At 35.1% G+C, this 14,406-nt stretch overlaps 1 protein-coding gene across 1 annotated transcript; it reads left to right on the forward strand.

The window, feature by feature from the left end:
* The first annotated feature begins 2,063 nt into the window (after positions 1–2,063).
* Positions 2,064–5,016, forward strand: LOC113308319. The gene is made up of 3 exons (XM_026556798.1): positions 2,064–2,845; positions 2,925–3,092; positions 3,181–5,016. The coding sequence occupies exons 1-3, from the start codon at positions 2,273–2,275 to the stop codon at positions 4,927–4,929; spliced, it is 2,490 nt and encodes an 829-aa protein (XP_026412583.1). The 5' UTR covers positions 2,064–2,272; the 3' UTR covers positions 4,930–5,016.
* The last annotated feature ends 9,390 nt before the right edge of the window (positions 5,017–14,406 follow it).

Here is a 14,406-nt window from a genome sequence, read left to right on the forward strand (position 1 = left end):
GGAGATGACGTTCCTTCTTCTTTTTGTGTACGATTGAGAGAGAAAAAATAAGAATAGTACCGGCTACGATGTAACTTCCCGGGGTAGTATTCACTGTCCACTGATTGATGATTAAGATAAAAAGAAGAAAAAAAAATTCTCGAGCGGTTGAGCTTCGTGTTGATAACGTTTTGGAGTGATAAAGGGAAGAGAAAAAGACTTTTCATTAACCAGAGAGAGGAACACAATTACATAGGTATAATATTCTATTTATCCAAGAGGAAATGGAAAACCCTAGTATTCTAATGGACCTCACATCCATGGGTCATAGGCCTTATAACAACATATTTATTGTAGTAACAATAACCAATTAAAATGGTAGTTTTAGAGATATCCTCTTGATTAGTGAAATAGCTCAATTATTTGTGAGATAAAATTTAAAACCAAATAGCTGAATTAATTTGGGAGGGAGGGATACTAATTTGAAACAAAGGGGGTAGTTAAGTTTCATATGGCTCAATTGTACATCTAAAAAATACCGATTGGGAAAGAAAATATACGAACTTAGACGAAGTCAAAGACATACCATCCAGATAATAAAACTAACAAACCTTAGAATAATATACCTACCTATAGGTGGATCACATGATTAATCTTCTGGAAAACCATTAGCAAGCAATTAAGCAAATCACTCTCAGACTCTCCCCTTATGGGGGCCTAAAGTAAAAACGGTGACTTAGCATGCTTTAACTAACTTTTCTCGTCTTTCTTTATTTTTTCTTCTTTTATATTTTTACTATTGTATTGAATTGAATTGAATATATATATATGATAACATTGCATGCATCATCATCCATGAGACCCACTTAGCTTGACCCTTCCTCTTCTCAAGGATCAACCCCCTAGGTTTTCTTTCTTCTTCTTCTTAGGCTTTCTTACAAGTACAAAATCAAGGACGTCGAGAAAAGTAAGGTTACGTTCAAAATGGGTCGACCAGATTTGTTAGTGGAAAAACTACAGGGAACCCCACTTTAAACAAGTTTGTTCATGGTTTATTAGCCTTAATTACTTCCTTGATCAATTTCTCCATGCTGACATCATTTCCATAATTATGTTTCTTCTTGAAAAAGTAGCATAAAGAAAATGATGATACGTGGATTCTTTTTTTTTGCATGGCTTGGCTCAGAAGCTAACTAGCAGCTATAAATTAGCAGTGGGCCCTGCCCGATTCTTACTTGCTTAGTTTTACAAGCTAACATTGGTTATGATAATGCTTTGTCATTTAACCAGGATGAGATGAACCTTTTCTTTCGTTAGCCACTAGATGCATCGTCAAAATCACACTTCACTATGTCAAACTGGTATAAAGCATGCACGACTTTGGTCAAGAGATATATAGCCTAATCAAACAAAATATAACACGCGTTGAATTGGTTCATAGATTGCACCTAACTGGTAATCATGATAGTAGTCAAATTATATGCAACAACTGGTCTAAAAAATAAAATTATGTTAGAAAAAGAACATGATAAACTAAGGTTACGAGACAAGTTCCTTACAAGCTAGCGTTTGTTGTTGCCAGTTATTTGGTTGCCAAACAGATCTTGATTAAATTGTACTAATAATTTTAATGGTCGAGGTCAATGGCCTAATTGTCCAGTTACATTATTAAGTACTAACCTGGAACGTAAGGGACAATGACACAAGTTGATGATGCATTATTCCGGAAAGCTAATGCGCTCATTTGCACTTTGCACCTGGTTTGGTGAAGGATACACACATTTAACTGAAATGTCATCATCATTTAGCTCTAAGGCTGTGAATGTGACCGAATCTCAGTAACTTGCTTACCCTCATTAATTACACAGATCATTTGGCTTCACTAGCTCCAGCTCTTTGATCATCAGCTTAATTCTACTACGACTACTTATATATTTTCTGAAATGTGATCCTGGATATCAGTTTTTCGTGCATTTCTTATTTTTAATTCTAAAGTAAAGACAATTCAAAATCATATCACTCACAAAGATAGGTCCCATGTATCCACTTAAAAAAAATCTCTGCACATACAGACATCCATTACTTTCTAACTCCTTTCCTAATTTCCCTTACTACAAAAACCCAGCATATGTCTTCCCAAAACAACACACCTACCAGCTTAACCAGGAGAAGAAGAAATTGTCTTTACTTCCTCTCTAATCTAATCTAATCTAATCTAATCTAATCTAACAGGTGTTTCTGGTTCTATATTCTTCCTTCGTCAAATTGCTCATCAAATCCGTATCTTTCCAAAATGATGACAACAAAAGCAATAGAACTAGCCACACCAACAAAAAGAATAATCAGTCCGGTTCAAGCATTATGGCGTTCACGTTTAGTAGCAGCATTCAGGATTGCATTAGCATGCTCCATCGTTGGTTTTGTGACTCTATTCGGCCCTCTGTTACTCCAACAGGAGGTAGCATTTCCAGCTTTAACTTATGTGATTGTAATCCTTATCGTCACAGAAGCGACATTAGGTGATACAGTTCGGGGTTGTTGGCATGCCATACTCGCTACTTGCCAAGGAGTATTACCAGCTATCTTAAGCTTATGGCTTATTGGACCAGCTAGGTATTCAATCAGTGCATCTGTTCTTGCTGTGACAATCACAAGCTTTGCAATAACATTGCCTGAATCGACCCACTTAATTTGCAAGCGTATTGCTTTGGGTCAAATCGTGATCTTATACTCGGTGACTTCTATGGATGGTGTTCATACTGAGGCTTTTACGCACGCGAGGCACGTTGCAGCAAGTACTGCTCTTGGTGCTTTAGCTTCTTTTCTGGCGTTAGTTTTTCCTTACCCTCGGCTTGCAAGTTTCGAGGTAACTTGTTAAACCTGTTTCAGTATCTGTAATGAAAAATTGTGGGTTAACTGTTAACATCGTTTCTAATTTGTTGCAGGTTCGGAATAAGGGTCTGTTATTCAAGGAGAACTTTTCACAAAGACTTAATCTCTTCGTAAATGCGTTTTGTGCCGAAAACAAAGCTTCAGCACTAGCATCAGTTTCTCAAGCAAAATCTTTGGCTAAAACAGGGTCCAGTCTGCTCCAAAATATCAAAATCAAACAGGTACACCAACTTTTCATGAACATTTTTAGACTTAATCATATTACCGAAGTTAAAGTTACTAATGGGTGCAAATAATTTCATTCAACAGGAAAACATGCCATGGGAGAAACCCTTGAACAGATTGGCTAAACAGTATGATATGTGCCCAGCAGCCAGATTACAGGCCTTGGAAACACCCTTAAAAGGGATTGAACTTGCTTTAACTTCTTCCGCTTCATCATTTCCTGTTAGAGTTGCTGATCAAGAAGTTAAAATTCTTCTCTCTACATTAAATGAGCAAATAAGTTCAACAGTGAAACAAACCGGTTGCTCTCTGCATAGTGATTCATCAACTGTTCCAGAAACTAAAGGAGATGATCAAGTTGTACATAATTTGTTCCTTCAAACTCTTCAACCCAATATATTACTCACAAAAAACGATTTACCATCTCTCTTCTTTCTATTTTGCATGAAACTCCTTCATGACGAGTCAATGACTAGTCAAAGTGTTGATTCACCAAACAAACCCAAGACAGAAGAACCAGTTCAAAAACAAAAATCATTCATGATCAGCAATTACTTCTTGAGAATCAATAGTAAAAGATTGATCTACGCAGCGAAATGTTCGCTTTCGTTAGGCCTTGCTGTGTTATTTGGAATGATTTATAATAAAGAGAATGGGTTCTGGGCAGGTCTTGCAGTTGGTGTTGGAATGGCAGGTGGGAGAGAAGCGACATTCAAGATTGCTAATATTAAAGCACAAGGAACAGTTTTAGGATCCATATACGGAGTCTTGGCTTGCTTTCTTTTCCCAAAATTCCTAGAGATAAGATTTCTATCACTTATTCCTTGGATCATATTTACTACATTCTTGAAACGAAGCAGAATGTATGATCAGGCTGGCGCCATATCCGCAACTATTGCTGCATTAATTATCTTGGGCAGGAAGAATTATGGTTCTCCAACTCAATTTGCCTTTGTAAGAATCACAGAAGTCTTCATTGGACTAAGTTGTTCAGTCATAGTGGACCTTCTCGTACAACCCATCAGGGCTTCTACAATGGCTAAGGGTGGGCTATCGAAGAGCTTGAGGTCCCTCCACAAGTCCATCGAATCGATAGATTTTTGTACCAGTGCAGAAAACAAGTCAAGAATGTGTTTGAAAGATTTAAAAGAAAACGAAAAGAAGCTAAGAGCTAATGTTACTGAGCTAGGTAAGCTCATTGCAGAAGCTGCAGTGGAACCCAACTTTTGGTTCATACCTTTTCATGGTGCATGTTATAGTAAGTTACTTGGGTCGTTATTAAGAATGGCAGATCTCTTACTTTACACGACTCGTGCAATGGAATCTTTGGTTCAAGAGTCCAAGAGGTTTGAAGTTCAAGAACAGATTGGTGGAGATTTAGATATTTTCAAAAGAACCGTAAATTCTTCACTAAAATGTTTTGAGGAAATTACTTCGATAAAATCTTTACAAAGACTTGAGAAAGAGTTAACCAGCAAGAACATCTCATATGATGTAGAAATGGGAAAATGTTCACTAAATGGGAGTGGGTTTAAGGTTTTGATGAGCGACAACGAAGAAGAAATGGAGAAATTTACGAGTACGTTGGTGCAACATTTACGAGAAGTGGTAGACAAAGTTGATGGTTTGGAAGGTGATGACAATGACCAGGAAGAGGAGATGAAGAGCCAAATGATTCTTTGTTTGAGTGCATTGGGATTTTGCATTGATGGTTTAATGAAGGAAACAAAAGAGATAGGAAAAAGTGTGAAAGAGTTGGTTCAATGGGAAAATCCTTGTAGCCATGTAAACTTGTGTGAAATTTACTGCAAGATTAATGCTTTGTACTCGTAAGAAATTGTACCAAGTGCAATTGCATGTCATATTGTCATTGTAATAAGAAAGCTTGTGTTGGTATAAACTGTTTTTACTCTTCGAGTTCCTCTTGCAATGCACCACACCATCCTCTTGCCATGGATTTATAGACATGAGAACTATTTATCAAGTGCTTTCAGTATATATGAAATCCCTTGTTTGATGCACCACACCATCCATATGAATTAAAAATGTAAAAAATATATCGGAGGTGCGAGATAAGCGGGCACATGACGGTAACCACTAGACTTCTGGTGGCAAAACATCATTAATACTTTAGGTGATAGTAAGTGCTTCACTTTTAGCATGCGGCCAAAAACGAGTGACGTATTCCACTCTAAAACTTTTTTTATGCTGCTATGCTATGTTACGCATCATCATATTGACAATAATCAAGTTTCAACATTTACGTACGTTTCGATGAAATGCCGATTTGCACTAAAGGTGTATTTACTTTTGTTTGTATTAAAGAGCAGAATTGCTGCCATTTTATTGATCACTACTAGTCTAGCTATATCCCAGCTTGAAATACTTATGTATGTTAGTATGTATGTATGTCAATTGTCCCTTCTCTTTTCGATACCAAAAGAGTTAACACTTACACTCATCATGCATTTAGCTTAACTAACAATTTTTACCGTGCTGCTATTTAGCATACTTTCGGCTAATTAAAGTCTAAAGTATTGTATATGGTCCCGTTCCAGGACTCAAAATAATATAGCAGCCAAGTAAATTATAGTGCGCAGAAGCTCGCGACTGAGTAGGGGGATCATTCATTCCATAAAATCTAGCTACTAAAGATTTGCTGAACACTTTATCTTCCGGCTTCGTTCCGTGAAGAACAATGTTTTAAGTTAGTTGCTTAACTTAGACTCTTAAGTCAGAGGCCTAAGTGGAACTAAAAATATTAATTGACACAAACAAGTGCAGCGGGACTTTAATACTTTAGACGTCATTAGTAATCTTAGCTGCGATTCCTTGATTGAGACTAGGCTGATAAACTTGTTGGAATAGAATACCAACTAATTGCTTATCGAAATCATTGATGAGTAGAGAAACCAGTAGTAATCAACTATGAAACCGCTGTTTAATTAAAATCCCACAATGAGCTGACGAACTATCAGTAGCTCCTTTTCAATGGGCGTCTTTACGTCATCAAGTCGCACGATCGAAGAACTAAGATTATCGAACTTCTAACGTTTTTCTAGTGGTACACAATTATCCTAATGTCGTATTTCTAGTATTCAATAAAAAATTCTTTTTATTTTTGTTTTGCAATTAGCTGGGATATTTAAATAATGTTGGTTGATAGTAAACTCAACAGTTTTTTTTTTTTTTAGAAAATGGTTCAATAGCCCAAATATTCTAAAATGTGCTTTTACAGGACAAATAACATTAAAGATGAGTGAAATAGATACCAAAAATCCTAAATAATTATGTTCCTCATTTTTATTTTATTCATATTTTTCTTTCTCTTTCTAATTTAAAAACAAAGCACAAAAATGTTCATAACTTCCAAAATATATATTTGATTTTAATAAAACTTATTATCTTCGTTTCTAAAAAGGAGGGACTCCATTTCTGAAAAGCAGGGAGCATATTTTCGGAAAGGGTTTTTGAATTAGGACATCTATCCTATATTTAGAATTTTTATTAATTTCCTTGTTTAGTATTTTCTTTATTCGGAGCTCTTGGTATTTTAGTTCTCTAGCTTAAGCCTATATAAATAGGCATATGTGATTATCTAGAGAACATCTTATGGTACAATCAATCAATTTGCATCTTCGTTTATCAATTCTCTTAATTTTCTTATTCCTTCTCTTTAGTATCGTCAGTTCTCATCATTTTTGTCTCTTTGCATCCCTTGCAATTTTCGTATTGCGTTCTTCCTTTATCGTTCTACATTAGTTTTAAATGAGATACAAAACAAGATCCATTATTTACAAATGGAATCCCGGCTTAAACTAAGATTGAAAAACTTATTCAAAAAATAGTTAGGATGAAATTGGATACATGTTGACATAAAAAGAAATTAATCAAAAAATAGCTAGGACGAAACTAGTTGCATCCTGGCTTAGAATAAAGTAGGAAATATTATATTACCACCTATATATAAAAACTAGCTCAACCACCACCACCAACATTTTCAACCGCAACAAACACCACATTACTTCCACCACCACTTCAATAACAACAAAATAGAACAAACACCACCATCGTTGCTTTTAACATAAATAAAATAAATATCCAAATATGCATAATGAAACCAGATACATCTCGGCAAAAACATATTTCTTTGTCAGAATATGCATAATATAACTAGATATATCCTGAGGAAAACATGTTTCTTTGTGAAAATGTGTAGGACGAAGAAACCAGATACATCCTAACGAAAATATATTTATTTTCCAGAATGTGATTACAAAACCAGTTTCATCCAGGTTTAGCTTTGTTTTCTATTATATTTTTTGGTAAACGTCGTGTCTTTCCTTAATCTTGTTTGTCTTGTTTTGGTGAAAGAAACATTTAGAGCAGAGAGAATATTAGGCCTTCTTTTACCAGATTTTGCTAGAATATTAGTAATTTGGGGTTATCAAAACAAGTCTTCGGGTCTATGGAGTTCTGCAACGGTGCGTGAGAGATTATCAAACCTGCATTTCTAGCAGTCATAAAGGAATTTGAATTGTATGGAAAGCTTGATTGGAGGTTAAACTGCATCAACATTATTCTAATTCCAAAATGGGAAGGTGCCTTTTCCATGAAAATTTTTAGACCCATTAGTCTCATCGGTGGTGTCTATAAAATTATTTCAAAGCTTTTACCTAACATACTGAAGGTGGTATTACCTTCTATTATTTATGAGTTTCAAGGCGCATTTTTGGAAGAAAGGCAGATCATTGATGGAATTATCATTCCATCTGAATTAACAAACTCAAGAGAAAGATGTAAGATTTCGGTCTTGGCGGTGAAAGTGGATTTGATATTAATTGGAACTTCTTGGACTACACAATGGAGAGGTTTATGTTTGGAAATGTTTGGAGAACTGGATTAAATGGTGTTTGTTGACTGTGAGGTTCTCAGTGCCTATTAACGAGCAAGCTTTTGAGATTTTTAGAAGTGGTAAAGGAGTAGGCAGGGAGATACAATTTTACTTAACTTGTTTCTTCTAGTAGTTATATTACCATAAAAATGTTCATAACTTCCAAAATATATATCTGATGCATTCTCTCATAAATTTCAAGTGAGACTCAGTAATTGGCAAAGAAAATTTCAATCTAAATAGGTAGATTAATGTTAATAAAGCATGTTCTAACCAGTAAGAACACATGTATGATGCACATGCTTAATTTAATTCATTCAATAAGAAATTTGAAAACAATAAAAAAAATTGAGAAAAATCGAAATTTAGTTGTCTTATTTGTACTCATTACATAGATAATTCAAAGAGCTTTTCAAAAATATAAATTTTATAAAAATCCGTTGTATATTTTGACAGATATTAAGTTTTTAAATTTTTGATTTATTTTTAAAACAATGGGATTTCTGTAAATATGTAAATATTTAATTCATATACATTTTCACACTTTGTTTTTATTAAATTTACATGATATAATAGAGTTTAGTAATTAAAATGAGCATAATTTAGTAATTTAGGGGGTCGTCTACCAAAAATACTTCTTTTCTTTATATTAGTATATAAGATAAGATATGGTGAAAAGTAAACTGATCAGACTGAATTTTATTACTATAAACATCCATTAATCGCCAAACCCAAGTAAATAACACGGGAGTATATCAATTGTGTCTACTCCAACGAAGATGATGTACTTAGATAAGGTATATGTATAATTGGGCCGACCGATCGGAAGGCCCAAAGGGCCCGTAGGGAGGGAGTCCCTTTTATGGTCATCTTTTTGTAAAATGAAGCATAACACAAATGTGCAATTTGATAAAAAGATTGGAAATGATTTGGTAGTTTGCACTTGATAATACCAAAATACCCCTCCCTTTTAGTCCAATTATCCTATTTTTTTTCAGGGGTATAATTGGCAAGAAAACTAGAATATAATATATCTAAAAATCTGTGTCTTTTTTTCTCTAAATCATATAATTTTATTACCCAAAAATAGAGAAACTCAAATGTAAAAAGAAGTCTTGACATGCCAAGACTATCTTACTGAAAAGCCAAAAATAACTAAAAGCAAATTACATGATTTATCTACCTAGATTATTTTCAAGAGAATCTAAAGTAATGAGAATTTTCCTGTTCTATTATTCCCAAAAATATTGGCCTGCCATCATATAGTATTACTTCTCCTCTTCTGAGATTTATTCCCTTCTTAGCTAAATTGTCAGCTGAGAAGTTTACTTCTCTGTAAGAATGTCTTAAAGTTATGGTACTTAAAATATTAGTCACCTTGTTCCATCTGTTCTTGACAATCCAATGAATTTTGCCCCTGGAAAATGCCATTATGACTGCCTTTGAATCCAAACTGAAACATACATTCTTGAGATGTTTACTCACTTCTCATTCCCCTACTGTAACTAGTGTCATTACTTCTGCAATGTAGTTTATGGTGATTCCTAAACCTCCACTCCCTTCTCCCAAGCATGAACCATCACTTTTTCTGCCAATAAAATCAATACATGCAGCACCTGGATTATCTTTTGCAGCACCATCACAACAGATTAAAGTTTGATCCATTTGAGGCAGTCTAAAGAATACTTCCTTCAAGGAAGAGTTTTTGCTTTTGATCCCTTTAATTCCAAAGCTTACTATAATGTTCATATCATACAAACAGTTCTTCATGGTGTCATTAATTTTCATGCCACATTCCTTTGTGAATCTTAGTATCTTGTGTTTGAAATTTTCATCATTTGGATTAGTATTCTCATACATTCTTGATAGACACATTTTTGTGTTTAATTTGATCTCAATACTATATATTGTTGGCACTCGAGTTTGTACTAATTTTGGTGTTTTATGTGTTTGTAGGCACCTTTGGAAAAAAAACATTTTTTGGAAAATTCGGCTCGAAAAGTTGGTAAAAGCCCCGGAGGACACATGTTATTCGGACTCTCACCGTTGGATAAGGGGTACCTCAATTACTAAGGGGCACCCCAGGTCACCCCAAAAGGCATCTGCTATTCGCACCCCAGTACAGGATTAGGGGGAGGTCATCTTCTCCATTTGAATTTTGTTTTTGGCGGGAAAATGGAGAACACTTCTGCAGATTTTTGATCGAATTGTTGAACGTGTTCTAGGGAGATTCAATGGCTGATTTTTGGTAGATAGTTGTGATATGGCCTATTAAACACACTGTGGGCGTTTGGTTCGACCAGAATTGGCTAGAATCAGCTAAACAATTCACGGGTTGAAAACAGGGAAGTTCGTGTATATCACGGGTTTCACGTGATTTGGAGAAGATTCAACGTGTTTTGTGCATGCATGGAAGACCCTCACAGCCTGTTGGAGCGTGAAGGAGTTAAATATGGTAATTTGTAGGCTTGAAAACGCGTGAGAAGATGAAACAGGAAAGAAAATATTCCCAGAAATATTTTCTTTACTGCCGAGTTAAAGAGAATTATACGGAGTGAATGAGCGAGATTCGATGGGTCTGTTGGCTATAAATAGGTTGCTGGGGTTGAGTAGAAAGGGTGTAGAGAGTCTGGGGGGCTGAGGAGAGCCAGAGAAGAAGAAATTCGAGTTTTCCCAAACTCGGTTTCTGCTGCTGATGATGAACATGAAGAACACGAAGAACGGACCTGCACCAGCAGTCGTTGTGCTACAGTAATAACGACTCACACCTGTGGGTCGTACATCAGGCAGACTTATTTGCTACAGCGTTTGCGACACAGCTTCAACAGTCTTATTTTGTCACTGAGGGTCGTAGTTCTCTGGTTTGTAACAAATATAATTGTTACAAACCCGGTTTTATTGTATTTCTCACATTCTCATCATTTGTAAACCATTTTTGAGCCATAATAAATTATTTTGAGAGCATTTTTACTATGATGAGCTAATTCCCTCGTAACCAAGGCAATGGAGGAAGCTATTCACGCAACATAAATGGGTAACTATTTCATTTAATTATATAATTAACCTAATCGCTGCTTTTGCAGACTTTAAATTATTTGAATGATTGTCTTAATTATTTGTTATTCAGTTTGATAGGTTATGCTTGGTTTAATCTCTTGATAATCTATGCTTAAGGTTTACAAATAATGTTTGAGAATCTGTATGATTGATAGTGAATTAAAGATAAAAGAGGACTTAAGAATTGAATATAGTTTTGAAATATTTATCATTCAATTTTGCATAATAGTGGAATCTAGTGTCTTGGTTACCTCTCGCACCCATTGTTAATATTTTTGTGTATATAATTTTATTAAATCTAAAATTCCATTTCCTTCACAAGTCTGAAACGAATCCTATTTACTACAATCACAATCAAAAATCTTAATCATTTTGGCGCCGCCGACGCGGATTTGTGATTAGGTAGAATTTTTAGATTTTTATTATTTTTTATTATTCCATTTGTTACTTTTACGTCTGTTTGGTTGTGTCTTTGTATTACAGGTTTGAAGTTGGATACTAAAGACCGTGGAATCAAAGCTTAAAGCTAAAAGAGAAGGAAAAAATACAAAGCAAAAAAATAAAGAAAAAAAGAGAGAAAAAAAACAAAAAAGGAGAGAGAATTATTATTTTATTTTTTTTAAGAGATTTTCCTTTTTTTGTAATTATTTATTTTATCATTTTGTAATTATTTTTTTTAATTATTATTATTATTATTATTTTCTTTTCTTTGGACTGGACTTTGGACAATTTATTTTAACTTTAAACCCTACGGAAGGGTTATATTAAAAAAAATAAATTAAATATAAACTGTTTGCAGGGAAGGACGACGATTACAATATCGTCTCGGCCCCTCGGGTTCGCACATGACATAGGAGTCGTGGCCCAAGTCGACTTCAAGGGTTCTGCGCCCGTCTGGTACGGGAGGTAAGCTTTCGAAACACCCGCGAATCCCCTGTCAGCGGGTTTATTGTATGCCTTAAGGTGAATATATGCTGAGGATTTGAATACGGTTGTTTTAATTTCCTAGTAAAGGGAAAGGCCTGGCCAAATTAAGATAAGGACTCGTATTTCATCACCGTTTCCTTCTTGCCCGCTTTAGGAAAACGAAACCAAACGCGAACCTAAGCTTAAAATTTTGACTAGAACGAGACCTATAGGGTAACGAGCTTAGTAGGAAAGTCGTTAGAAAAATATTGGTTACTCTTTTAGCATACTTCGAAGTTCATGATGGTTTCTGTGAGTTGAATGCGTGATTGCGCCGCCTTGTGATAGCGGTGAGGCCTTGGGTATCAAAGCTCCACTGAGCTTCCCTCGCCTCAATTCAACTTACTTTGACTCGGATTGATTCCATAGGGGTTTGCTTAAATTGTAACGAATTCCCTTTCGAAGGATTAGAAGATGGTCTAGAAACAATCTAAGTGGATCGATCATGCTTGTTGTTTGCTAGATTTTATAGGTTTGATTTGGTCGAGTCAGCCTTGTTTGTGATTGTGTAGAATTCCCTTGCAATTAAGAATGTCGAACTGGTATGATAGAAGCCAATACAATGATTATCGACCTGAATTTGAATATGGACATCATCCTTTCTATGACCATGTTGGGAATAGTGGTTGGGAACTCCATCCTTTTCAAGGTTATGGTTCATACCATAGTGAGCCCAATTACTATCCACACGCGAATTGGTCTTACGAGCAAGAAAATCAGGAACATTATAGTACTAGTTACGCGTTTTTGGAAAATTACTTAAAAACTAGTCCTGATTATAATATTTCTGAACTTGTTCCTTCTCTAGAAGAGACCCAACAACGGATTAAAAGGACGTATAAACATTTAGTTGCAATGAATAGTTTAAAAGAAGAGTGTACACGGTATTCTGAGATGATAAACGAGAGTAGTGAACGTATAAGTGTTATGCTCAGTGAAATTCAGGCACGTCTAGAGGCAGAAAATGAACAGTTAGCTAATGCTGCTCGAAATGATCTAAATTTCCAAAATAGTGTTTCTAATTCTACCCTTGATATCAATAGTGAATATTTGCCTAATTTAGAGGACGAGGTTAGAATAAAAGACACTACTTATTTAGATAAGGTTCAATCATCTTCGTACTATTATGATGAGGATAGTAGTAATGAAGAATCTGAAATGTGTAGGCATAGTGATTAGGAATCTATTAATCCAATTGAGCTTTATAATGATTCTAGTTCAAATCCAAATAATTTTTATGATTATTCACCTATTCAAAAGGACGAGGATTTGATTAGGGATACCACTGTTTTAGACGATGTAGTTTTTCCTTTTGATTACGAAGTCGATAATGCTTTAGAGGAACGGGTTTATTCCGAAAATGCTGTTTTAGAGTCTAACGACTTAGAAACAATAGTCTTAGACGAAGAAAATGAACTCGTAGAGATATTAAATATGAGTGAGGATGCGTCACTTGAGTATAACCTCGAAGAAGCAATTGACTATTTTCAGGATTCCAATGATCTAGAAATTAAGGAAATTGTAGCCAGTCTATCTAGAGATACCCAAAAATCTAAGTTTGGGGGTGATTATCATTCTCCTTGTGCCATACCTTTAGCTCTTACAGAGATCCCTCATTTTGGACTTGATATCTCTGCCTCGACCATTTTACAAGATTACCTTCATACTCGTTTTCCCGAACCTAATGATGTCTAGGAAGAAGTTCAGTCGTTAGAAACCCATCATCTGGTTGATGTGGTTTGCCCAGGCTATGATACCCAGATTGACTTTGTTTTCCCACCAAATAGTTTTCTTCCAAATGTGGGAACGTTTATATTTCAAATGTGTCGAATATTAAGTTGTGAGACTAAACCTAAATGCTTTAGGAAATTAGAATCGACACATTTGCTTAAGAGTGACCACTACTCTCATTGTGGTCAATTTTGTAAGTCAAATCTTATTGACTTAGAGGATCCTCAGTTATTTAGGTTATTATTGTGCGCTTCTAAGATCATATTTGAGTTTTTCCAGACTCTATGACTTAATGATTCGGATCCCACCTATGAAGAAACGCAACCAATGAAAATATTTTATTTAGACCCTTTCTTAGAACCTGAACCTGAACCACAATTAGATATAAATATCTTAATTAGGAAACTAGATAAGGGCATGCTATCCTTGTTCACTTTCTTGGGTTATTGTAGTTTGCTTTGGTCAGCTCTTTTTGGTTTTGAAGACCCACAGTTATTTCGGCTGTTACTTTTTGATTCTATGAGGTGACTAATTCCTTCCGATGTCTGGCTGAAGACTTTAAACTTAGCACTTCTTGGGAGGTAACCAAATTTCATGCGACACGGTAATATCTTTCCTTAACTCTTTTGCTTCAAATGGTAATAGTTTCTCCTTGTTCATAT

This window comes from Papaver somniferum, chromosome 9, assembly GCF_003573695.1.
Source record: "Papaver somniferum cultivar HN1 chromosome 9, ASM357369v1, whole genome shotgun sequence".
NCBI classification, from domain to species: domain Eukaryota; kingdom Viridiplantae; phylum Streptophyta; class Magnoliopsida; order Ranunculales; family Papaveraceae; genus Papaver; species Papaver somniferum.

Excerpts from the sequence above, each read along its gene's own strand:
- LOC113308319 (XM_026556798.1), top strand. The coding sequence starts at position 2,273 with ATGATGACAACAAAAGCAATAGAACTAGCCACACCAACAAAAAGAATA. Across the intron at positions 2,846-2,924 it reads CTCGGCTTGCAAGTTTCGAG|GTTCGGAATAAGGGTCTGTT; the intron begins GTAACTTGTTAA and ends AATTTGTTGCAG. Across the intron at positions 3,093-3,180 it reads AAAATATCAAAATCAAACAG|GAAAACATGCCATGGGAGAA; the intron begins GTACACCAACTT and ends TTCATTCAACAG.